A 27477-nucleotide genomic window follows, 5' to 3' on the forward strand; every position below is an offset into this window, starting at 1 on the left:
CATCTGGATGTGGGTGGAGAAATTTAAAAACATCTGCATGTCAGACACATGTGTGGGCAACGTTTACCCAGTTATTCCGCCTGCTTTGGGGCCCTGCCTCTCCCTGTTTTTTGTTTTTAATTCATGCAGACCTGCTTTTTTCTACCGGAATGCAGAATGGGGTGTTACTTGTGTTGGTACCTGAAATGGTTAGAGGGATAATTTTCCTAATATGGAGTAATGTGTTTGGAAAATAAATACACGCATCACCCAAAAAATCTGGAGTCCTAAGGAGCAGCCTGAGTAGTTCTGTCCTAGGCTGTCACAATTAGGTCAAAGATGATGTAAATCCTGCGGTGAACTTTCCATTTAGTGTCAGAAAGTTGTTTGTGTTCCAGAAAAGGCAGACACTACACTATGCTTTGTAGCATATGGCATAAATTTAGCTGACATCAGAACACATCCCATATGCCAAGTGGAGTGCCATCAACTTCTGCCATGCTAGTTCTTTTCTGTCACGTGTCATGATATGGCGAGTGGGTATCTCTCTCACTTGCCACCAAAGCACTCTTATGCTTGATGTAAATATCTGTCAGAGTTTTCATTGCAAACAATTTCTGTAAGCTTTTCGAAGACTATTGCGCTTTTTTTAATGAGCTTTGCTTGTGCTTAAAACTTAAAATCATAGCAGATTATTAATTTCTTCCGAATCTTGACTCCTTTTATTCTGAGAGTTGCTTTCTCAAAATGCTAATTTAAGGCGTTTTGTATACTTTCCCTTTGGGTTCCTGTAGATACATCTTTTTGCCTGTAAATGTGTTAAAGGACTGCCCAAGATGCACAGGAGGTTTGATGTTCAGATACTTAGAAAGGAATGTTTCCTTTCCATCCAGTGTTACTGCAGACATAAAGCTGTGTTTCTCACATGTTAGTGTGTTAGCAGTGAATTCTTGAATAGCAGTTAATTTTTTTTTTTTCAAAATGAATCTTTTAATATTTAAAAATAAGTAAAATAAGAAATTTAAAAATTTAAAAATTGTCTTTTCCTCCTTTTTAGTCTTCAAACATCAAGTAACTTATTCATGGGAAGAAATGATTTCAAAGTAGCTCTGTGTTAAGTCAGCCTTTATACTGAAGTTGGTACTCTTTCCTGGGTACAATTAATTAGCGAACACACAGAGTAAAGTACATTTTGGGGCATGGATGAATCCCTGTGTAGAGACCTGTACTCTGCCTACACATTACGGCAGGGATTAGTCTTCAAACATCAAGTAACTTATTCATGGGAAGAAATGATTTCAAAGTAGCTCTGTGTTAAGTCAGCCTTTATACTGAAGTTGGTACTCTTTCCTGGGTACAATTAATTAGCGAACACACAGAGTAAAGTACATTTTGGGGCATGGATGAATCCCTGTGTAGAGACCTGTACTCTGCCTACACATTACGGCAGGGACCTGAGGGGAGTTACTCATATAGATCCAACAAAACTTTCTGGCTCTCAGAGCTATGTATCAAAATCTTCGTATGACTATGCATACATGTGACATATGTCATAAAACTGAGGAGAGTGGGGAGCTCCAGCTGCAATTCAGCTGGGAAATGTTGGTGGCTCTCCAGAAGTCCCACTGAAGGATGGGGCTGTGCTGAGCATGGGCTACCACATCCTACGTAACCTGCCAGCATCAACTCTCCCTCAGTGGGTTGGTTTCCTCGCCTGACAGAGGCTCCCGGCACTGCCCAAGCCAGCAGATCATGTAGCCACCCTCCAAGGGCTGCACTTGCACCACTTTTAATATCACAGTCCACCTCGGGATGGTGGTTCCCTTGTGATGACATTGTTGGCAACTCAGAGATGTGCTTTTACTCCAGGTAGTAATAGCATACTGTCAGACACTGCAAAGATCTTTTGGAATCACTTGTTTTTATTTTGCAGCTGCCCACTGCTGCTAGAAACTGATGTCTCTCTTCAGATCTTGTCTTATTCTCCCTCCTACTATTTCTTATGAAGAAATACTCCCCATAGGGATTTCTTACTGTCTAAGTTTATCCTTTCTTGTCAGATAAGTACTGGATTTTTTCTGATCTCCAGTTTCTTATCTATATTTCTTTTTTCCTAAGTGATTCTCTCTGCCAAGTTTTGTTTTGTTTTAGTGAGCTTTGTACAAATGCGATTTTGCTTCCCAGCCTAGCAAGGTCCTAAAGCGTGTGAGCAATGGTAGTAGAAAAACTCATGATTTGGGTGTCTTCTAGAACTAGAGCCTTACTTACCCTCAAATCCCTGAGTGCTAACTTCACCTTCATATAGCAAGGCAGACTTGGCTGAACCCAGCCAGAAAAGCAGTAAAGTAATCTGATTCCATATATTGATTTCTTTTTCGAAAGCATTCTCACAAACAGGAAGCCCGATGGGAGGTTTGTGTCCTATCCTCTGAGTCTGTGATGTGTATTTTTTAAAATGGAGACCTTGTGGGAAGCAGTACTTGCTCCCCTACGGGGTGGTCCTATAATCTCTTAGCTGCTCTAGCATGTGACAGATCCTGTAGTAGGAGTTAAATGTTTTGGAAACACATTGTTTTATTTGATGGAAGTGGATTTACAGAATTGCGGAACACTCTTTAGCCTCTTGCCTTCAGATATAAAATGTTTGCAGAAATATGTGGAAAGTCTTTTTAGGAGTCCTTTAGTATGCAATGAATTTTATGCACTGTATTTTTTATCTTCTGTTTTTTTTATTGCTTTACATTCTTTTCCTCTGTACGGATGGCTGGGGAATTTGAACATCATGGTGTGTCTCCTCATGCCCATCATTCTGACTTATTTTATGCCTCTGTTCTGAGGTTTGCCTTTTGACACGCTTTGCCTTTACTCCCTGCTTTCTCATCTATGAACAACTGAAAATTCTTACACAAAGGAAATTTTCTTACTCCCACCCCCACTAATACCCTTCCAGCTTGGCAGCTGGGATTGCTGCTTCACTTGCTGTGAAGTGATGGGATGGGGCATTCACTGTTAGAGTACATACTCAAGGTCCCTGAAGGGGCTGTATTCTCTTTATTAACATATGCTGAAGCCCGCGTCAGCTTGTCTGGGCTGCTACTGACCTGCACTGGCTCAACTGCAGAGATATGAGAACCTGTGCCACAATCAGGCCTTTGGTAGGCTGAGCTTAGACATAGCTGAAGAGTTATGAGACAGGACCATGTGAGAACAAAATCATGTCTCAGACCAAGTTAAATCTTCAATGAGGGTAAACCAGAGTTTGAAAGTGGTGCTTGAAAGCCAATATGCCACAGTACTTTTAAAAGTAATTTAAAGAAAAAAAAAAAGGGCAGTGACTTTCTTAATTGGAGGGATATTCTGGTATCTCTCCCTCTGCTTGTCAGAATCAATTACTTGTAGATGATGAGCATGGGAAAGAGACAGTGGGAGTTTTTCCTTATTTTCTCTCCAGGGACATATTTTATCTGTGTAGAAATAAAGTGCAAGTTATCACAAAGCAAAGGATGCGAGCAGAGATTGCAGAGTACATGAATAGATGGGCTTTGAATGACAGCAGGGTTTTACAGGAGGGCAAAGACACATGGAAAATATCGACTAAGGCAGAGGAGGATTCTCACATGACAGGTTTTATACTCATGTTTTTATTACCATAAATTCCCATAGCCATATTTAAAATTAATTATTTGTTGTGTGGATGCAGACATTCCTAACATCTGCCTGTACTGTGATTCTGTGCTAAGACAAGTAGAGCAGGAGAAAATACAGCAAATAGCTGACATTGATGTAATAAAATCTGTGTACTGTGATAGCACAGGCAACTGTGCAGTAAAATACAGCCTTAATTTCTCTTAAGTTTTGGATTTTGTGGTGTGTCTGTGTTTGTAGAAATCCTTTTTCTCTGACCAAGACCCTGAGGATTTTAATTTTCCCTATTGAGAGGGAATCCCCTATCAGATTCTCCCTATTAGAGAGGGATTCTCCCTATTAGATTCTCCCTATTAGATTCTCCCTGTTAGATTCTCCCTATTAGATTCTCCCTATTAGATTCCCTATTAGAATCTCCCTATTGAGATTCTAAAAAACTGCAATAGAGATTTATCTTTTTGAGCATGTAAGGATTTTTCACTATTTTCTTATTTTATGAGTAAATGTTAAAATAAAACATGTCCTTTCTAAAACGTGTCCTTTCTTAGTCAAGTCACGAGGCTTGGAGAAGATATTTTTGCCAGAAATAATTCTGAGGTTATCTTGTATTTTGCGCAATGCTGATAACCTTTAAAATATGTAGATGGTTTTGTTCCATTTTTATCTTAGTTTTGATCTCTTGTAAAGCTGAGATAAATAGTTTGGTTGTAACAACCCAAGTACTACTATTCTGGTGGTAGGGAGTCACATCACTTTATTGGATCCGTTTGGTGTAATAGTTTACTTTCATTCTATGTTTTTCACATCTTGACAAATTTCATAGGCAGTGAAAACCCAATTGCACCTAGTCCACAAAGTCTTTGCAACCTTCAGCAGATCAATGGTCCAACCAATACAGGATTCACTTACTGAGATATTGCTATAACAGATCCGTTGCTAGCAAATTTTAAAACAAAAACTACTGGGCAACGTGTACTGGGATAATTACAGACTGTTCAGCCCTTGAGGAAAAGGATCTCCTGTATAACAACTCTATCACATTCTTGAGAAGAAGTATAATTATCATCTCCATTTGTGCATTCTGCAGTGCCACTCCTTGCTCAGCAGAAATGTAGTATTTCTTCTACACTTTAAGCACATTGGGCACTTCCCCTGAAATTATTTGCTGGGTTTTCTGCTTCGGCTGAATTTCACTAAATGCCAGCTGTATATTTGTGTTAAAATCCCACTAGCAGTCTATTTCATGAGTACCCATGGTTGTCCACCCTTTGAAATAGCCAGGCCAATGAAAGCACATAAATGTGAATGTACTCAGAGTAGTCTTCATCTGGATTTCCCCAAGCATTATGGGGTTTGCCCAGCAAACCATCCATCTAGAAGGATAGTAATTATATCGTACTGAGATGTTGTTGAATTGATTTTTGTATTTTTATTTTATTAAACCAAATCACATTAATAAAGGGCATCACTCCCTGACACTGAGCTGCCAGTCCCTTGAGTAAACATAGAACACTGAAAAATATAACTTAACTTATCATTTTTAATGGAATTGCTGATAAATGAGAGTCTATATCAATCAAAAATTTATTAGTCAAAGTAGAAAACGATATAGTATTTAACATACGCATTGCCGAATATTTAAATGGTTTGTTGGCTAAAAAGCTTAGTCTAAGACACAGTAGATAGAGAATGGCATTAGTGCAACTTCAGTCTTAACGTATCATAGAATTTATGTATCTGTCACAAATAAAAACAGCAGTGATTTATTCTTTTGTGGCCGCTTCTATTAGGAGAACTCAGTATGTTTTTTCTGGCTGTACGTGGATCTCTGGCTCCAGAGGACCATAGAAGGGGGGGAAGCCCCTTTCTAAAGAAAAATATTGTATATAATTATACATATTGCTGTATATAATTTCATGCTTTTCATAGTAATAATGACACTTAACACTGAAATGGTGCTTGTTATGCACAGATCTCTGGATTTACTCATGTTTCAGATAAGTATTCTTCTTTTGTACAGCATAGGTATATCTTCAGGTTCTTTATTTGAAGTATACCGTCTTGAGTTGTTAGCATCCCAGAAACATTTTTTTTTATAATTGACATAATACATTTTTATAATTGACAACTCACCTCTGTGGAATGTGTTCTATCAAAAATGGTGTTGCGCCTATTTTGAAAGAGAGTGCCTGCAGCTGGAGGTGAGTGATCAGTTGAGGGAATAGCACAGTTAAGGAGGTCTAAACCAACAGTCTAACAAGCAAAAGTTGAAATTTCAAAACCTGATCCTGCATTGGGCTCCGCATTGGCAATTCAAGTCCATGTTTGTATTTATATTTATTAAGAAAAGACTCTGAAGGGGGGTTGGGATTTGCTGGGTTTTTCACTACAGTGCTTTTTTTGCCATATTGGAATCTTAGTTAAAAATCTGTCACCTTGCAGTCCTGACCATTTTCTCATCATAGTTAATTATAAAAATCTCCTTAAGAAAAGAAGATCCTTGAATTTAACAGATTATACTTTGACCTTCACAAATCAAAAGTAACATGCTATATTAATTTCTTCGTTTAAGTCTAATTCCTCAGCTGAAACCCTACTAAGTGAATAAGAGCTAAAGAAACAGCTGTGGGAGCTTCTGAGTGATTTTTGGATTCATAAGTGCAAAAATATTTGTAACATTCCATAGTCACCTCTAACATATCAGCAGCAATTTCATTTTTCTTTCATCTGTATTACTCTATTTTTTACCCTGATCTTTTGCTCTTCCTTTGCCTTTCTGAACCTACACGAACTATTCTAAGCATGCTGCAAAATATTTAACACCCTTCAATATTGTCTTCCACAATAGCACTGGCATACTAACATTTAGTTTAGAAGTTTGTTGAAGCAGATAAGCATTTCTGTTCACTGCTTAAGCAGATGCTTTCCATCCTAGATGCTTGTGACAAAACAGTATTATTCTTTTTCATATTCCTATTTTTTTTCTTTGGAAGAACACAGAGAAATAACATATTCTGGTTCTGTCCAAAAACAGTAATGGATCAGACATCTGTTCCTGAAAATAATCCCACCATATCCAAATTCCCCATCATGGACAATTTATTAAATGCACAAAGTACCCATTTCCTCAATACCCTTTTTATATTAAATTTCTACTTATTGTTCATTTTGTTTACATATTGGTCAGCATTCTCCCTGCTGTCTGAGGAGCTCACTTACAACCTAGTCATTACAATACTCATCTCATTTTTTTGAATGATGGTATTGATGATTGCAGATTTCTGACAGGGTCCCAATCCTGCCATTACACAATTTGTATAATCACTTGTTTCATTTATGCAGCCTATGTTAAAATCACCTAATATAATTATTTCTGACTATGCCCTAAAAGCCTGCAGATGTTTTCCCAATCTGCCTGTAATATTTATAGCGGATCCCTTTGCTCTGTAAACAGCTAGCAATGTGGGGTAAATTAACCCTGACAAACGCCTTAATCGTGAAAATCATCAGACCTCTTTGGCTTGCTGAGGCGGTGCGAGCTGAGGAAGGCTGTTGCCATATGTCATTTTCTTGTTGTTGTTGCAGCTTTGCTTGCAAATACACATCTACTCTCTTCAAAATGTGTTTTTCTAATAGTTATTGGCTAAAATATGAGTATCTTAAACTCATAATGTTTGGTGTCAAAATACCATATGTGTGCAAGGCCTGATTTCCAAAGCTATACCTTGCAGCTTCCTGTTATTTTGGTGAGATCCATGGCTGTCCAGCTTGTCTGAGAAATGCTGCTTCCTATCAAGGTTTTACAAACAGATAAAAAAGGCTAACTCTGGACACTCAGCTTTGATATACACCCCAGCCTAGTGTTGATCACCCCACCCTAGTGTTCACTCATTAAGCTCCCCGGGTAGCAACACTTGTTGAATTAGCTCTAAATTTGAGGCTTGTCACATTAAAATCTGCAGAATTTTTTGGTGCTTCATGTTAAACAAAATCTGAAATTCTGTGCTCATTTCAGTCCTAAATTGTGATACTAATTTGAGTTATTCTCTAAATTGTGTTCCAGGATATCATTGCTTGGTACTCATATTCATAACAGTCGATATAAACGTAATCTCGGAAGGAAGTCCACAGAGGGTGAATGCATCTAGCTGAACAAACCACCTTTGCTGGCAGGGGAGCCATAAAGTTTTTCCCACATCCAAGTCCCTCGCAGCTAGCACTCCTGTTTTATTTCTCTGGCATTTGTGTATTATTAAAAAATAAGCAATAATACTATATAAAACAGTCCTCTAAAGTATGCTGCCATGCTGATTATCTTTTTTCTTACATTCCATGTTGGACACAATAACGCCTTGTGTTTGCATAGTTCTATAATTTTTGTTATATGCAATGAAAGTTTGTTTTCATAGTGATTGTGTGTAATAGCTCAGTATGTATGTTTATTATTATCATGTTGGGCTTTAATGGGCTGGTCTTGCAAGTACTCTGCTTGCTCAATACCCTCCTCCCACCGAAGGCTTGCAGGATCTGTAGCTTACAAATATACAACAGCTTAAACTAATAAAAATAGCAATTTCTCACACAGAGTATCGCAATATGCAGCTTAATTTTTCCTCTGAGAATTAATTGATGAGTGAATGAACAGATTCTTAATATTTGGAAAATGAGATTACACTATGAAATGGAAATGTGTTTGTGAGATCTGGGGAGAGATTACACTTGCAGTAGTTCTAACAATTTACCTCCATGTGCTAGTAGTATCTTTATGTGAATAAGAGCAGGAGAAGCAGTGGAGAGCAATAAATACTTTAAAAGTCTACCCGAGAGAAATATAGACTCTCTCAACTACTGATATGGTCCCCATCATTGCACCATCTGAGTGTTTCAGAATCTTTAGGAGATTTATTCTTGCAACACCCCTGTGAGGTGGGGAATTGCAGTTATACCCCTTTCACTGATTGGAATCGAAAAGCACAGGAAGTTTTCAAAGGTCAAAAAGAAAGTCTGTTGTGGAGCTGGGAATTGAAAGAGAGTTGTCAAGTCTAAGATCAATGTGTTGAGCACTGTATTATTCTATCCCTTGAAATTTTATCTGTTTTCTGAGTCACACAGTGACCCAGTCAGTTTCTGTTTCTAAAACGGTGGTGTCTTCATTCATTTCTCAATGCTAATTGGTGATAAAATGGGAAGATAAGCTTGTTTAGATTAATTTGTTTACAATCTTTTTCGTTTTGTTATTTTCTGGATGTCAGTGATGAACCCAGAGCTAAAGTTAAAAAACATCTTCAGGTGAAAACATTTTAATCTTTAATCCAATCCTAAATTATAGTATAGTGTTCCCGCATAGCTTCTATGTAGTAAATAAGCACCTGTTCTGAGATGGTCTGATTTCATACACACGTGTGTTAATTTGTTTCATTTTTACAACAAAATTTTTGTTAACACCTAACACTAACATTAAATCATTTCAGTTAAGCTGCTTATTTCTTTTTAAAATGAATTCTTTGCTGGGCTACATAGGATGAGGATCTTCAGTTGCAGGAATAAAATAATTTCCTGCTGCTAATGTAGAATTCTATGATAAAACTGAACCCTTTAGTAAGGAGATGCCATTCAGTGCAGCATGTCTCTCAACTTGAAGTATCATAAACTGTCCTCCATAATACCCTCTCTTAAGAGAATGCAGGATGTAGGGAATTGGGAAAAAAAGGGAAAGGGGCAGGAGTGGGAGGTGGGGCTGCTTTGCTGTCTTTTCTATAGACACATGAAACTTTGAGATTACATTTCTCCATGTTTGGCAGCGGATGTGCATGATTTGTGTGGGGTGTGAGTGTCCCCGTCTGTGTGTGTTAACTCAGAGACTGGAAGACCCAACCCTGCCTCTTACGTGCGGACTCAATCCTCACCTCTCCAAGGGGATCGTGTGTCAGTTTTGGCATAGCACAGATGCAGTGGATCTTGGCAGCTAAGACTGCCCCTTCCAAGCATTTTTATATAGGAAGAGGAGTGGTGCTGGCCAATTTCAGAATTCTAGCACTGCTTTTAACAGTGAATTTCCAGAGTGCTTTCTATCCATTTGTCAGTTTGGAGTTTGGTTAAATATATATGTCCATGATGAATTAGCTGCACTTCTCAGGGATGTGTGGATATAAGAGGCGTATAGGCTGACTTGAGAAAACTTGAAGCTGCAGATTAGCTTTTCACCACATTGCTCAGCATTTGGTACTCCCTGCAAATTTCTTCTATGAAATGGTGAAGGGTAAGATAGGTGAGACCAAATATTTATCTCCCTTTCAGAAATGTCGTCTACTCTTCTTTGTCTTCCCATTGTCACTCCCATGCTACTTGTAGGGTGACTGATATGAAGAAAAAGGAAAACCCAGAAAAATGTTTCCTTATAGTTTGGAGAGTTTTCAGTCGACAGTTTTTCAAAAACTTTGCTTTTGGAATTTTTGGCAGTGTTTAAGGTTGGGTGTTTTTATAATAGTCATTGGAAAGTTTTATAGATCGGGTCTCATATTCAGAAACAAAAAAAATTAAAAGGTAAGAACTGAATCATCCAAGTTTTTTAAAACCTGGTTAGCAAATGTATGTGATTGACATTGACGTAAATGGCAAATAGGAGATCTACATGAATGCCAGTTAAATTTTGAATGGCTAAGACACTAGATTATGAGCACTGCCCACAGCTGCTTGTCTGTGAAGCTGAAGGCTGAGTGCCCTTTCAATATTTAACTTGGGTTATTTCATTGCAGTAATCCTTTCTGAGACATAATTAGGCAGGTGATGAAAAACAAATTGTAAATAACATAGTTGTCCCTTGTGTTGGAAAGAATAACGCTCAATGGTATTCATTCACATATGTGGTGGGAAACTAATTCATGTATTTCCTATGCTTGAATAGCTTAATATATCAGTTGTTGTAGTTCATCATTAAAATCATGGAAATGACAGTGTGCTTTTAAAATCCTAAATAGCAAGATATGCTTTGATAGAATGACGCCAGCTCATAAAATCAAAAGGATAACATAATAAATAAAATTCCAGAAACCTGAGCATGTCTACTACAGCTTTGCCCTCCTTCTGACTGTGGTGTTGATGTTGGCAGGCAGTAGGCTGTGATCGACAACTTGGGAGCAATGCCAAGGAAGACAACTGTGGAATCTGTGCAGGAGATGGTTCAACATGCAGGCTTGTGAGGGGACAAGCTAAGGCACATGTCTCACCGGAAAAAAGTAGGTTGCAAATTGATCCTATGATAATTTATCCTTGACTATGTTTTCTTCTCGTATAGAATCATACATATCGCAGAGTGTTGAACTTTTAACTATATACTTGTTTGCAGTTTTCCAAAGCTACTTATTCTAAAGTCTGTGCTAGATTAGTCTATTGAAATTCCATGAGGGATACCACACATTAGGGTATAGCTAGGAAAGAATTTGAGATATGCATTTTTTTAATAGAGCTACTCAATTCATTCTATCAGGAATAACCATCAAGATGCACATCTTATTTTAGAGGGTATCCTCATGTTGCAATATATGTGATGCTGCAGCAATGTTTTTAAATCATGGAAACATCTTATAGATGGTTTTATGGAAATTGTGGCCCATGATTGAAAGTGCCTGGTTTGAAACTTAACTTTACTTTTTTTTTTTTTAAGTGTCCAAAACCAGTTGAACTTCAGAGACAAGTTAACTACTTGTATGGTACAAAAAGCACAAAGTGAAAGGGACTAATACTTTCTTCTCTTTTTTTATGCATTTGGCTCAAATTTTCCCATTCTTTCTCAAAATAATTAACATCTTACTGTGAGTAACCCTGTAGATCTCAATAGTATTGAAAATATAAGAGAGGAGGGGCATCAGAATTAGACCCTTTACTGGAGTCTTAAGAGTCTGGCTATTTTGATATCCAGGCAAGGTTTGTCACATAGAGGCTCGCCTCTGACACTTGTGCTTTCCACCCTCACAGATGATGCTCCCTGTAATCTCACAGCATGTGTCCCATGTGTTTATCATGTGAGATAGTTGCCTCACCTCTATTTTTTTTTTTTTTCTGTTTCTGAACTCACAATGTGCATTTGTCATATGGAGATGGAGCCTTTGGGGTTCATTACCTTCCTGCAGAGCCACAAGATGCAAGAGTGATGATCTGGTGCTCTAAGAGTAAAGTCAATACTCAAAGTTCAAATGCAAGCAGGTATTTTTTTTTAAAATGGATGAAGCACCTGCCTTTGACAGCTGCGTATATTTTAGAATTGTAGTTCAGCCTGCAAAGATTTCACTTGTGCCCTGATTTTGAAAGAGCTGTTGTATATTGAATCATGCTTAATTCTTATTGCAGTACATGTAAATATTTCCATGGGTTTTTTTAATGCCGCTTCTTGCAGTATGCTTCAATATGGATGTAACTTGAAATGCAATGTATGTTATCTTAATGCTTGTTACCTTGCAGCGTGATTACTTGTATTGATCTACAAGGTTTCATGTTAGGTTATCTTAGACTGTGCAGGTGCATAATTTCTGTAATTCAATACATATTTAATTGTATGTATTCATGTTACATGTACATTCAATACATATGAACAAAGGTAATCTAAATTAAAAAGTGAATATTTTTGTGGCAGCATCTTTTAAAGTCACAGAATAATTTTGCACAAGTCAGAGGCTTTCTTTATGTACCAGATGGGCTATCAGTGTCAGCCTTTGCCTCGCCTTTACTAGCGGCCTTTTTTGTGGATGGGAGAATGTAGTTCAGTAATTTATAAAGTTTTTCATCCTGAAACACTGAGCAAATGTCTTGAATGTTTATAACGAGCTGAAAAAGAGTTTTCATGGAAGGCCACTTTTTGTTCGCTTTGTCATATCAAACACTCAGAGCTTCTGGTCAGCACAGAGCAAGCACTTGTGAAGCAGTAAAGATTGCATAATATTTTTGTAGTATTACCAAGTTGTATTTGTTTTCTGTGTATATATACACACATATATACATACACAAAACATCTCTTCCCCTTTCTGATGTGGAGGTCAGCTGGAACAGAAAGGAATTGCATTGTCTATTCCTGTATTACAGCAACAGAGATTATCCTGGAGAAGGACGATTCCTGGGGACACCCTAGCTAGTTCTAAGGCAACTTAGAAATTGTTGGATTGGCAAGATAAATTTGTTGGATTGGCAAAATAAAAAGATTCATATTTAATTGCTGCGTAGAATGTAAGTACAGTAGAGAAAAAGTGGTAAAAGGGATCTGGTTTTGAAACTGTCATTTTGAGACAGAAAATATTAATGTCACTTGTGGTATTCTGGCACAGGTAAGAGCTGACTACAACTGGCATCACTTGGTGGAAGATCTCCCGTTGCCTTGACCAGGTTATGAAGAATACCTGTGGTTCATTGTTTTCTCTGTCATAATTCAGTGGCTCTTGAAAGAGTTCTTTAAAATTAAAGATGAAGAAAGACTATTCTGGGGAAAGATGTCAGTTATGTCAAATTTTGGTTTTATCTTGCACTGCAGTAGGCTAGATTATATAAATGAATTACCATTCACATAAGCAAAACAGTACACATGCTACTAAAATCAGAACTTTTGATGGTTTTCTTGGTACTGTGATAGTGCCAAAATCTTTTTTGGGTCAAGTTGTTCAACACTATGGAAGCAGTTCCATATAATCATCCTCTTTGTGAATGAAATGTGGAAATAAAGCCATGCTTTCTTTGTGCTAATGTATCAGTGAAGGGAGACACAATATCTTCCAAATAGTCATTTGGAAGCTTTCAAAACTAGTGTTGAGAATTAAAATATCGACACATGACAGACATGTATCTAAGAGGGAGCTTGTAAGCTTGTGAGCAAGATGTAAATTTTATTGTGCAATAAGGCAAATTAAAGGATTGGAAGGAAAGCAAGAATGAAATATTTTATTATGAAAAAAGGAAGAGGAGACAAGGGAAAATAGAAGCGCCTCATTATCTTGGTCCTTATTTTAAAAAAAGAAATTTAGGCATTGATAGCAAATGATTTCTCATAGAGGACTCACTGTGTTTTATTATCTTTTTTTATATGTTTTTACATAAAATGAATGCCTTTGATTGGAAAGCTAAACAGCACTGAAAGAAAGCTTACTGTTTTGCAAATATGAAATGAACTGTCATTTCAAAAGTTCTTTATTTTTTCCACTAACACTTAATTGTCTTTGAAAGACAAAGTAAGTTAGACTTCTGCCAGAAAGACAGATTTTACATTCTGGTAAAATGATTAAAGGTTTGACTAATGATATTCAAACAAAAAGTGTAATAGGTTGTAAAATGTACCATCCCATCGGGAAATGAGATATCATGGGCCTGATGTTTCTAGTACTATATGCATGGAACTCCCATTAACTCCATTGCACTTTGTGCACATGGAAAAATTGTAGGATTGGGCCCTGATGTCTGCTTTCTGCACCATTATTTGTTGGCAAGAAATGGTAGGAAAGTATTCTGGTTCTGATACCAAGGAAGAAGAAAAGATGCTGGTTCTGAAATTAACAGGGAGTAAAGTTGAAGGCACAGACTTGTCCTAATCTGGTCTTACTTGATTCTCAAACTGATATTTGCAAGTTTTACCTTTCTTAACTTTTTGCTAAAAGCTTCATACAAAACGTTTCAGTGTTGATAGCTTTGTAACTGTTTGAATTTCTTCTTGCCATGCATTTTATTTCCTATGGCACTTGGGTAATTTACCATGGGTCACTTAATGTCACATGTTTGTATGTCATCATCCCCAAGCACACTTAACCAAAAACTTAATTTCACTTTGGTCATTTATCTAAACAGAGGCCTTTTGCAAGGCTCCCCGTTCAATATCATCAGCTGGCTCTGTTTTGTGACAACTTGCTACCTTGCATCTTTTTCCCTCTTTGAAATCAATATACATGGAGCTAGTAACCCCCATTGTCAAGGTTGCCTGATACTTCACCTTATACAAATAATTTTTTTGCCAAAATTCAACGGCTGGGTCAGAAACTTTCCATGCCAGATGCTGAATGTTTTGGAGAAAATTCAGCCAAAACAACTCAGCATATTCCAAGGACACAGCAGAGAAAAACATGTTGTTTCCCCCTGTCAAAACATTCCTGAAAGCTTTCCTTTAATATGTCTTAACATCCTCCATTGTTGGACTTGATAATGGATCAGGGATTTGAAATTTGGCAGGCAGTGGTCTTCTGGTCATGGACAAGTCTTTTGCAATATATGTGAACATCAACACATATTTTACTACAACCCTTCAAAAAAAAAAAAAAAACCCAACAATCCTTTTCCTTCAGGCTCTGTAGTAGCTTCTTGGATGTTAACAGCTGACATTTCTGAAAACTTGTCCTTTTAAGTGTGCTTTAGCTTGTTGCATGTCCTAAATGCAAACAGATCATACATGTGCAATCTCCTTTGAATAAATTCACATGTTGCTCTTCCAGAGCTAGGCTATTAAAAAATGTCCTTGAGGTTGCTCTTGCTTTCTACTCTGCTGCAGTGTAGAATGGGTACCATGGGATGAACCCTATGATGCCTCCTGCCTCACATTCAGGCATTACAGAAGAGGTTTTGTGGAGAGCTTCTGACTCTCCCGAGCTCCAGACTTATGACTGGGGCTGATGAAATCACATGAGGAGAGGGAAAGACAAGATAAGACTAACTGAACAGAAAAATTTGACATTGGTTTATACAGTGAAGGAAAGACAGATATGAGAAGGGCAGAGGAGGACCTAGGACGGGCTGTACAGATACATTGGGTCAAAGAAAAAGAGGAAGACTGAGATTAGATAAGGAATCTGCGTTGGGAGATGGAGTCAGAAACACTTGGAGACAAAGGGGAAAAATCAACTGTATGTAGAGCCAGGAGAGGGAATTGGGACTGGTTTGGCAGGAAAACGGTGTATGGGGAGGGACAAAATGCTAATACACTAGCATTTCAGTTTGGATAGGGAGTATGGTTTTTGAAGCAAATTTCATCATGGTCCTAACATACTGCTCATCAGTTCACATCATGGAGTGGTTTTGGAGAGCATAAACTGGATTTTTTTTTTTTTTTTTGATGGAGCTAAACTGGAAGATGTGCCCCAGAAAAGCACCTAATGTTCTCCAACAGCTACTGAATGTGCAGTCCATGGGATCAGACTAGAGTTAGTCCAAAGCGAAGCACCTGCAATGCGTATAGTGTGGATGCTGGGTCTTCAGCACCAACTATTTCAGTCTACAGATCCATTTAGATTGGTTGGTTTACTTGGGGCTGTTGTAGGTAGTATGAAGGCTCCTCCTTTACTTTCCTGATCTCTCTTGTCTTACCTGGAGAAATTCCTGTGTAAGAACATTGGCTATTTCATTATTTATTTTGCACTGCATTTCCATGAGATCCATTTTCTTGATGGGCTGCTTACTGTGTGCCTTTGTACATTTTCTCCAGTGCATACAAATTTTAGAAGAAGTGTCCAGAAGTAGAAAGAAGTATGTAACTAAAATGAGTTGAGGTCACACTGTCACCAAAGCAGGTTACCACACCTTAGAAATACTTAACTCAATAATGCAAGGAAGTGGGATTCTCAGATGAAGAGGCAGCCTTAAGTCATGAGACCGGTGGACAGAGGGATGGAGATACAGAGGAGAGGGAAAGTGTGAGACTGGAGAGGGAAGGACTCAAGGACAGAAAGGATGTGCCCATACAGATTTTGCAATGTGACTTTTAGGGTCAAGATATGTAACTGCTGCTTTCAGTAGCACATACCTATCTAGTTCAGGTGTCTCTTTAAGAGTATGCATTTGGCTTTGCACAGATTCTTGTCATTAGGCAGGTCAGCATTTACCCCAGCACCAATGTCTTCTGAAATTATGCCTAATGTTAGAGTGAATGAGGGAAGCCACTGCAATAAGACTGCAAACATTTTGAGCTTTTTAGTTCCCTTGTGCTGGTAGTTGTTCCTGGACTTTTGTTCTTTGTATTTTGAGAGCACATAGGTCTTTGATCAGAACTGAAGGACCAGCAGATAAGTGCTGAGCAAATACATGGAAAGAAACAGTTTTTATAGGCCTGAAATAAACCCTCTGCCCTGCTGTAAGAGGAGAGAGGGAAAAATCCCAACTGGCCCATATGTGAAACAATAAATGGGTCCACCATGGCCCACATGGAAAAATAAATAAAACCTGCCGAATTGGATTGAGCTCAGGAATGCGGCTCCTTTATTTTGATCCTGGGGATTAGCTCCCAGTCTTACCATAGCAAGGAGTCTGATCTTGCTCTCATTGAAATCCAAAATCTAAATCCACATTAACACCATAGAAACAGGATCAAACCTTGCCATCTAAATTAAAAGCAATCCGGGAGCTTAATCAGCAAGTGCTGTGTGTAGTGTGTGCACACACATTTGCTGAGAGTCCCCCCGGGTAAGAGCAGAAAGCCCATTTCAAGCAGGTGCTTGAAAGAGAGAGAAAAGGAAAAAGATAACCCACATGCCCTTGGGAATCCCTACAGTGGAAGCAGTGTTAGAAGAGAGAGACAATATCTCACCTGTTTCTCAGTTTTTAAGGTGAGCTTTATGACTCTCAAATTGGATTTGAGAGTCTAGTGTTTCTGCATGTTCCAGATGATTTTGGGCTTATTTATTTTATTTGAGCTTATTTTAGACAAAGGTCAGCAATTAACTTTCAAAGATACATAGATAGTATAAGGGGGAAAAAAAAGATAATGGGTAATTCTAAGTATAGATTTCAGGGTAGCTTTTTCCCCTAATGTTTTCATAAGAGTTCACTGCTTTTAACAGTGTGGATCCTATTGATCTAATGGGAAAATGTACAGCATAACCATTTTTAAACGGGTTTACAGGGCCTCGTGTTTCTTTAAGAATATGAATTACATGCTTCAACTGAGAACCGGAGACTTTTGGAATATATAGCTTTGGAGCCAGACCTGGACAATTGCAACTACTGTTTTGTAGGAAGTTAAAGCTGTCCTCAGGAGAAGGTGGAGTCCCTTAGGTCAGCTCTGTCCCATTTTCTTCCAATTCCCCATCTTGGTTCAGAATTCCAGAAATCTCACTTTTATTTTTTCCTATAATTTACTTCATCTCGCGGAAAGACTGCCCTAGGTCATAATTATCTCAGTCAGGTTACAAGAATCTCCTGCTGTCAGACTTCTTGACAGGTCTGTGGGGCTGCAGAGGTTGAACATTGCTGTGGTGGTGAACTTAGTCATCTCCTCTAATGCAAATAAAATACTTTCTGGTAATATTGTCTCCGCCACAGAGAAACACCAAATTTAGCACCCCCATGAGACTTTTGGACCATATCAGAGAGTGCTTTGGTGAGGGTGGAATGTCTGTAGTACTGCTAAAGGAATGTGAAGCATCCTGAAAAGGGATCAACAAGGCCTGCTGAGGCGAGAAGAGCTTGCTGTAAGGAGGTGGAAGGAAGCACAGCGGAACGACCCTGGTTGTTCTCAAGAGGAGCAGTCCTACACATCTCTGCACATCTGCAAATCTGAGCCTCGTCCATTCAGCGCGGAGTGCCCTTTGGAGTGTTTCACTTCAAAACAGCAGTTGCATGTATGCAGACCTGGCCATAATAGACTCTTATTTGAGGTTTTGTGCTCTAACTGCTGATCGGTTGTCAAGACGGGATACAATTCCTGACCAAGTAGGGACAGATGGGCCCCTCAAACCTGCTTTCTCTCAAATACTGTAGAGCACATATGAATTCAGTAGTTATTTCCTTACTTTAAAGATATACACATCCACTACCTTCTGGCTATCTTTAGCAATTCGCCTGATGAAAAACCAAGATGCAAAAAGATATTAAGTGGTTCAGTAGTTAATGTTTTTTCCAGGCTCCTTAACTGTATTATTGTTCTTACTGTAGTATTTTGCACTCTGGTGGAATACCCAAGTATGAAATTAATAAAGATCATATTTTATTACATCCAAAATAAATTGTTATATTTAAATGACCTTCCTAGAAATTGGCGATATAAAAACTGTAACATAAGAAGGTGTTTATTTCAGAAAAAATAATTGCAGTATTTGCTTGAAGTATCCTGAACATTTGGCAGGATTTCATACTTATGCTAAGGAGATCTAAACCAGAAGCTGATAATTTAGCATCTACTGTAAAAGGGTCCGGTTTAAAGTGGAAAGAAATATTCAACTATTTTTTAGTGAAAACTAAACTCAGGTATTCTTTCTTTAAATTTTATATGAATAATTCTGGAGCCAATGTATCACTGACCTTTGACTCACATTACTTTTTGAATTTGCAAAAATGAACTTCCTCTACACCAGCCCCTAAATATATGTTAATGCCATCACTGAACAGAGCACCCTCTGCGGGGTGTACCTGCAATAGGCCCATATCTGCAGGTCCTGCCACAAGGAAGATTTGCAGCTGGGCCGTGATGGAAATGGGAGACAGCATGTTGGTACTTTGTCGCTTGGACGCTTCTCTCATCCTTTTGTGGATATCCCTGTCGCGCACCGTGCATACCCTTTTCTGAGAGCACTGCTCTTGTTGGCATGAAAGACTCTGGTCTATTGATTTGACTGTTAACTCAGTTTGCTTGGGCAAATCACAAGTTTCCTACATTTGAAACAGAAAGTAATAACTTTCTGCCTTTGTAAAAGGCACTGAAGTAAGTGTGTTGTACATTTATATATGAAGAGCCCATTCAGGCAGCCAAAAGCTGTTTTGTATTGACATGTCCTATTCAGGGCTGGTTTGGTTTATAGTTAATTTTAACTTGAGGCTCTTACTGGAAGGAATGATCTTATATGGTAAGTTAGATGCAGACACTCTGTTATAGCTAATATATATTTGCTCTTAACTGGTCTGTAATTGGTTAAGGGTTAGTGTTAAGCAGATGATTTATTTCCTGTAAGTCCTGCCACTTATTAAAGTTGTGACCTGCAGCAGGAAATGAGGTGTGGGCAAAATGAGACTGAACAGCTGCAGATTTTTGTAAGGGGGAAGTACTACTTAGCAGATTCCTTATGTCAATTCAGTGATTAGGAAATAAAACTAGGACAACAGAGTGTAAATATGTTCCTAATAAACTACTGACATTTCAGTTGTTTTTATTAATAGCAAATAATTTTCCAATAGCAAGAAAGATTTACAAGTCCATTTGTAGGTCTTAATAGTTGCATAGCATAGCAAACAGACTCAGTATACTGTACTTAATAAAATAACATATGATTATTTTTAATAGAAAAATTGTGAAACCTGTTAAATATTTTCTTAGACGCATTTGACAGTTTTCAGTCTAGTTATGTGATGTGCAAATTCCCTTATGCAAGATAACTTCTAAAACAGTTCTTTAATTTTCCTAGGGGAAGAAACCGTGATTGCTGTACCACATGGGAGTCGCAGTGTGAGAATTACCCTAAAAGGACCAGCACACCTTGGTATGACTGAGCTGTTTTATGTATTTATTTATAGGCAGAAGATAAAAACAGAACCTTGTATCTGAACTCATCCAAACTTTGGGAATATGGTTAAGATCACGACCTTGATTCCTCTTCCCATCTTTAATACCCAGCCTGGAGATAGTCCTACAAAACACTAGAAGTCCACTTAGTAAAAAGAAATAGTATACATACTGGTGATTTCTAAATTTATTTAAACAAAGTAATTCTTATATAAGATGTCTAAAATACGGTACACGCTTAAACTACATGCAAACAATTATGTTAAAATTACTTTCAAAGGGTTATGTATGGGATTGATACACTTGTATAGCACAGCACGAGATTTCTGTTGAAGTGTCTGAGGCAGTGTAAATAGCCCAGTTGAAGTCACACTTGGTCAGTGAACAGTGTTCAAGGAAAAGTAATCTAGGTAGAGGTGAGGTAAACAAAATACATAAAATGAACTACACAAGTCCTGTTTCCTTGTAATACTTTTGGTCATTACGTATCATCTATGAGAAACAGTTTGCTATTCTGTTAGATGTTTGTTTCCTAATATTTTCTATAAGGCTGATTGTAGTATCTATTGCAACTTCTTTACCTGTAGGCCTACTTTACATAAAAACCTAATCATTTCAATGATAAGTGGGACTGCCATACAAAGCAATGAAATAAACCATTCATTCAAGATTTTGAGCAATTTTTTATTAGTAAAAGTGGAAGACTTAGTCTGAATCATAGAAATAAAAAGGACTTCTACTGCTCTGAGATATGTAAATAGAAGACAGAAATGCATTTTATTTGAAGATTGCTTATCCGTGTGTTTGCTTTGAAGAATATATTGTCATTTTCTTTAAAAAAAAAATTAAATAGGACTTCCACTTTAGATCAGCTCCAGAGTGACAATAACTTCTAGATATAACACTGATATCAACAATGTACAAAGCTGAACTTGTCTTGAAATAAATAATATTCATGTAAAACAATGCAAGGGATGTATGAAGGAGTGATCCTGACCAGTTCAGGTCAGGACTCTTGGTCTTTCTTAAGTAGTTTTGCAGAAGGAAGTTGTTGTTTCAGCTTCATATGAGGAAAAAGTACTAGATTCAGTGTCTCCTGGGGGATTTCTGGAAAGCTCCTGAGGAATGCAGCAGCAACTCGGTAACTAAGTACAGAGTGCTCCTGGCTTCCTACCCGGGGTGGTTCCATAAAGAAGCTGTGGCTTGGCATTACCTTTGTTAGCTAGTTCTCTAGCTGGATGAGAATTGTGAAATGTTCCTTTAACCACTTCCCCCTGCACATCTGTTTGCAAATCTGTGAGGATTTAGACATTTGTTACCTAAAATTAAAATGACAGAGGTGAAAAACAAGAGAGAGCTGTTGTGGGGAGGGAGGTGGAAATTCCTTCTGGCTTCATAACCAGATCTTCAAGAACCGACGTTCTAGGGGATGGGCTTTGGGACAATTTGCTCATCCACCTTTCTGAGTGTATGTATGTTTGTGGGTGTTTGTCACTTCACAGAAAATATTAAGTGATCTTTGGTCTGGAACTTCATTGACTTCTGTGTGGGTATGCTGGTATAATTAAAGGCAGAATTTTAAAAATAATCACCTGTAATTACAGGCTCTATTTGTCAGAGACGTTCTTCCTGGCTTGTAAGGAGTTGAATTTAACAGGTGGAGCGGGGACTACTTATTGTAGATTTTTATATTGCCTCCTGTTGCCAGTATATATTTGCTCTTCAAGTAAAGTCAGCAGCAATAGCGAACGCTCGAAGAGCACTATGGAGTGTCTGGCACTTTTCCCTTTATCTCGTGTTCTTCTGTGCTTCACCCTGGGCTTTATGATCTGCTCTTGTTCCAGGGAAACACAGCTGCTGGATTAATCAAAAATGGAAATCTGGTTGGAGATGTAGTGCATAACAGATTTGAAACAAATAAATGCTCTGAACATTGTTTTGCATTCAGCAGCTTAGCGTTTTAGGAAAGACTACATTTCTTTGTAGCTGGTAAGAATAAGTATTTTGTTTGTGTATAAGACAGGCAACAGTCCGTTTAAGACAGGCAACAGATTCATCAGAGAGCAAAGGTGTTAATTTGGGTTTTTTACAAATAGGTCCCTCTTGTACTTCTGTCTGCTTGGGTTTTACAAATGATTTGGTGGAAAATAACCAAATAATTAGTACAAAAATGGTTATGAATAAAATGTTTCCTTGTGTTGGTTTTGGTTTTGATTTGGACTATTAGGGCTTTTCTAGCGGTTGTTTTAAGAGCGTTAGAATCAAAAGAAAGACTGAAAGTTCCCCGAAATTAATCCTCCAGCAGAAGAAACAGGAAAACCAGAAGCTAATATTTTTACAAGTGGCTAATGCTAGATAACTGAGTTAATGAACTTAGGGAGGTTAAACTTCACTAGAAGAAACTGAAACTCTTTTTTTCCATTTTTGTCCATTTCTTCTCCACTTGCAGCGGTTTGCGTTACTTGATGGTATTAGCTATACATCTATGCACTGCTTTGTCTTTTGACAGATGCTAAGATGAAGACAATGTTGCTTGCATTTTGAAAAGAACGCATATTTTATTTTGGGTCCCTGTGTTGTGCTATCTACAAATGAATCACACGGAAAAGAAAGAGCTTTTGGGTAGCAAGGTGATTTGCTCCTTCTTACACTGGGAGCAGGAGCTATTTCCCTGGGAATTCTCGCATCTCTCTACACAGTGAGGTATCTGCAGTGGGTTCCCCATGCAACGCTGCCCTACTCCTGCCTGCCACTAAAAGTGTGGGAGGCTTTTGCGGTGCGTCTCCCATCCACAGCTGGGCAAGGCATTTCCATGGGGAAAATGTTCTTTTTATCAAGGTAAGGGAAGTAACAGAAAGGCTTGTTATAGGTCTTTGGCACCAGTGATTATCTTGTTAGGCACAGAAACAGGTGAGCACTCAAGAGAATTCCCTGTCCTTATGACTCTGCACATCTGGAGTCCTAAAGACCCCGCAAGGAAAAGTTTCCCTAACTTAGGATGGGGAAGCTTACTCCTGAAGTCAAACTTCCCACCTCTCCAGGATTACAGGACCCTGCAGAACAAATAAATGTTTGCTGAATTCTTTTCTAAACCTTGCCTATAAGACAGTTGGTGAAACCTTTGTTCCCAGTTACTGCTCTGAAATCAATAAAGTAGGTTTTTTTTGGGAACTACTCCCTAATAAGAGTTATTATGTTACATATGTGTTACATACACTAGATGCTTGGTTTCTCCCTGTTTTAGAAGCCTGTGATGACAAGCACTAGATACCACTGGGCAGGAATATATTGCATCAGAGGTTATCCGTTATGCTGTGGAATAGCTCTTCATCTCCCTGTGTGACACACTTCTGGGAAAATCTGAGCAACTGTTGTAAGCTTCACTGACATGACCTCCTGAGATACAGGCTGTCACTCTATAGCTGGACCTTGCAAATAAACACATGCTTTGGATTCAAATCTAGTGTAGCTCTAATGTAAATATATGTCAGCTCTCAGTGAGTTAACATGTTGGTTGCTAAACAATGTTCTTGGTTTGTGCTTAGAAAAACATAAGAATTATTTTTTATTAAGAAAATTAGCATAAAGACTGTAAAGTAATGCAGCTCAGGTCACAAAATTAACATCTTTAAGATCTTTTTTAACAGCCAGATGTCTTGCTTTGCAATCTTAAACGCTAGTTTCAAAGGGGTCCTGTACTCCTGAGGATCCTACTGACTTTATGTGGAGTTGGAAGTACTTGAGATTCACTAATTTGACTCTTTTTCAACAAAATGACAGAATAACAGGCACCATGCATTAATACTTACTGTTAAGCAGTGTAAGTTTGGGGTCGAGGCTTGCAGAAGCTTAATCCAAGAATGCTGAGTTCCGGATATTTGAAAGGTTATTTTCTAATGCAATCAGGAAAGAAAACTTTCATACATGTAACAGACAAAAGTATGTAGTAATCGTCTAAATACGTGTTGCTTTTTTTCTGTGATTTGTTTATATCTATATGTTCTTAACGGAAATGCATTGGACAGTGGGGCATTTTGATTCCCAGAGATTTATTTTTTTCTCTTTGACAAAGTACATTTGATTCACCACTAGATTCCTACCCTATGATTAATATAGATTCATTTTCTAGAAACATATCCTTCCTTAAACTTTCTTCCAGCCATGTATGTGATCTTTGTTATACCTATAAGCATAGTGGAACCTAATGCTTAGAACCTTGGGATAATGTTGGTACCTTTTCAAGGAACTTAATTTCTTCTAGAATTTCTTCACTCTCTTTGTTGGGTATGCTCCAGAATGCATTTGTATTTTATAAGATCTTAAGGAAGAAAACAGTGATGGTGGACTGCAGCATTCAGAGTATGTTTTCAGTGCAGGTAAAACCAGATGCTCTTAACTTAAGTTATCTCGCCTGAATTAGGTAACTCTGTTTAAAGTACCAAAAAAGGAAAGTAGTTGGAGAAAGAGGGTATTTATAGCTTGTCAAAAGGTTCCTTTTAGCTAGCCTTGAGCTCATCTGGGATTCATGCCTTTCTTATGCAGTGCTCTGATAGATTGTAACCAGACCAGTGTATTTCAAGTCATGCATCTTGCTGTGCCTATATGCTGCGTTATGCAGAGCCCAGAATTCTACCTTCATTATGAATATCTTCCTTTAGCTTTGTCCACTTATAGTTCAGGCAGTTTGCTGGAAGTGAATCAATCCTAAAATGCTCCATTTGATTCTGGAGGTTGTGGGCTGTTAGTTTAATCTGTTTCCAAGGAGTGCAGTACTGCTCAAAAAGGGTTTTCATCACCACCTGTTCTGAGAAAGGGACATCCCTCCGGCAGTGCTGCAGCTACCCACCTCCTGGCCGTGCTTTTTGCTCACATGAGAAATATTCAAAGTTGAGTTAATGACCTCTGGAATGGGTAGAGTGATACAAGTATTGAGGTGAGTGTTTGGTGAGTTTGACACCATTCAGGCTTCTCTGGAGACTGATTGCTGAAATTGCTAGGCTTTTGAGTTGCATGGAAGTATGAGTTATTTTTCTGTGTATTGATTCTGTCTGTTTTAAGTTTCTTTCAGCTTATCCTAGCTTTATAACTATATAGAGTACTTGGTGTAGGAAAAACAGTCTCAGAAGTGCTTCTGGCATGAAGAATAGTGTGTTCAGGCAGATATTCCTGTGCTGACATGTCATGCAATTATACATCAGCCTATAATCTGAAGCAGCTGATATTCTCACAGATATTTTGTGTGGTTTTTTAATGCACATATATGGCTGATACTTGCAAGGCAAAGTTGTAAACATTACTTTCTGACTTTCTTGAAAATACAAAATATCCTGTTTAAGTTTACTAATTGCATGTTTCTTCTTTAGTTATAGAGTCAAAGACACTACAAGGAGACAAGGGAGAGCACAATTTCAACGCTCCTGGAACATTTGTCATAGAAAATACAACTGTTGAATTTCAGAAGAGTACAGACAGGGAAATCATAAAGATCCAGGGACCTCTTGGAGCAGATTTCATTATCAAGGTGGGATGTGTGTATGTACAAATCTACAAAGATATTGCAAGTATGTGAACAGAGTAGGTGGCTGTCCATCAAGTTGTAGCAATATGACAAAATCTTTTAGCTAGCAAATAAGGAATCCTAATTACAGTCCAGAGATAATTTATACTAAGTATATCCAAACAAATTAAAATGTTACGAGGTTAATGTCTTTCCTGTGGTGGAAAGTATCGCCGGATATTCAATGGTAAAAATGGCCAGGACTTTTGTTTTAAATATTACTGAAAGAATAACAGTGCAATCCTGTGCAGTGGCTTGGTGTTAATCCAATTGAAGACTGCCACCTACTGAATCAGAGCATTGCTTCCAGCAGTGTCCTAGAATCTCCCTTAGACATTGCTAATCCAGCTACTGACCTATTTCTAATCCTTTTAAGTTTCTCTTCTACCCAGACCACATACTGATGGCTAGCATCATACATGCAGATATGTGTGTGTAGAAACATATCAATATTTGACTGCCAAAGGAAGATAGTCATACAGTTTTCCATCAGAAATGACAGGTGTTTCAGTATTATCACACCACTTGGCTTTATCTGCCATGCTGTAGAAATAGACTTCCAGCAGTTTTTATTTTGCATCTCCAATATCACATGTTAGACTTGCCTGAATATGAATCAGTGTGCTTAGATCAATTATAGATTTCCCTCTCCAGCAAATTTTTAAAATTTTGCTAACAAAGATAAGACAGAAGTTAGGAACTTTGCCAATCAAGGATAGATAATCAAGTAGTCACGTTAGTACCTTGAATAATTTGAAAAACAAAGCAACATACAAGTGTTTGACTATTGAAACATAAATTTAATTGTTACTCTAGACTTTCTAGCGGCTTTATGCCTGTTATCATATTACTCTCTGCACTGCTATTGTATATGAATTATGTTTTGAAATGACATGAACAGTGAAGTACAGTATACACATGTGTTGTAATGGAAATTTCTTCAGACCAGGTACTCTGGATCAAAAGAGAGTGTGGTTCAGTTCTTTTTCTATCAACCCATCAGTCATCAGTGGAGACAAACAGAGTTCTTCCCCTGCACAGTGTCGTGTGGAGGAGGTAAGTAACGGCAGTTCTTCAGGAGTGTTTACAGCTGAAGACTAAAAGTGGCTGATTTACAACCTTCGTTCTGCATTTTTATTGATTAAATATTTGTGTTTCTTTGCACACTGGTGGTTCTTCAGAAAAGTAAATGATAGTGTAGCAGGTAAGTTGGTTGGTTAAGTTAGTATAGGCATAGGGTTTTTTTATACCTTATATTACTGGAAGTCATGTTCTTCCATAAGGAATTATCCTTTGAGTAAGAACTTTGACTAAGAAATAAAGATATGACATTCAAAGTGGAAAATGACAATTCACAAAGGATATTTCAGGAAAGTAAGCAAAGAAATACAATAAGATTTTAAAATAAGGATAATCAAGCGATGAAGGAAGAAGGTATTTCTGGCCACAGTAGTAGACACGAGGGAGAGTTTTAGAACACAGTTTAGAAATTAGTTACACAGAAAGCAGAATAAGTAAATAGAATGTAAAGAACAGCTACTATCAATACCTTTAGCTGTCTGATCTTAGACACTTAGCCCTGATGGTAGTTAGAGCAGCAGGTAGTGTGCCGTAGTGTCTACTCCTGGTTTAAACGCTACAGCTTATACAATGGTTAGATGAAGTGCAGGTCAGCTCTGCTACTGCTCATCCAGCCCAACCCACTGCTTGTCACGTCTGGTTCTGCAAAAAACGTGACCTCAGGGTAGGAGGAGTGTTTGACATCGTAGATAGCTATTTCAGTTCAGCTAGCATCAGGTCACCTGAAAAACAGACTGGGATACTAGTGATACTGGTGTAGTGATTTTCT

General features: G+C 38.0%; 1 protein-coding gene across 1 annotated transcript in view; it reads left to right on the forward strand.

Moving 5' to 3' along the window:
• ADAMTSL3 (ADAMTS-like 3) overlaps window positions 1-27477 on the forward strand; it is a gene marked incomplete at its 5' end in the record, with an annotated part of 101239 nt that overhangs the window by 12722 nt on the left and 61040 nt on the right. The window contains 4 exons of the mRNA XM_009586508.1: window positions 10733-10859; window positions 19974-20048; window positions 25435-25592; window positions 26573-26684. Of these exons, the coding sequence (XP_009584803.1) occupies window positions 10733-10859; window positions 19974-20048; window positions 25435-25592; window positions 26573-26684 (472 nt within the window). The remainder of the gene's footprint in view (window positions 1-10732; window positions 10860-19973; window positions 20049-25434; window positions 25593-26572; window positions 26685-27477) is intronic.

Source organism: Fulmarus glacialis, unplaced genomic scaffold (assembly GCF_000690835.1).
Source record: "Fulmarus glacialis isolate BGI_N327 unplaced genomic scaffold, ASM69083v1 scaffold9471, whole genome shotgun sequence".
In the NCBI taxonomy this organism is placed as follows: Eukaryota; Metazoa; Chordata; class Aves; order Procellariiformes; family Procellariidae; genus Fulmarus; species Fulmarus glacialis.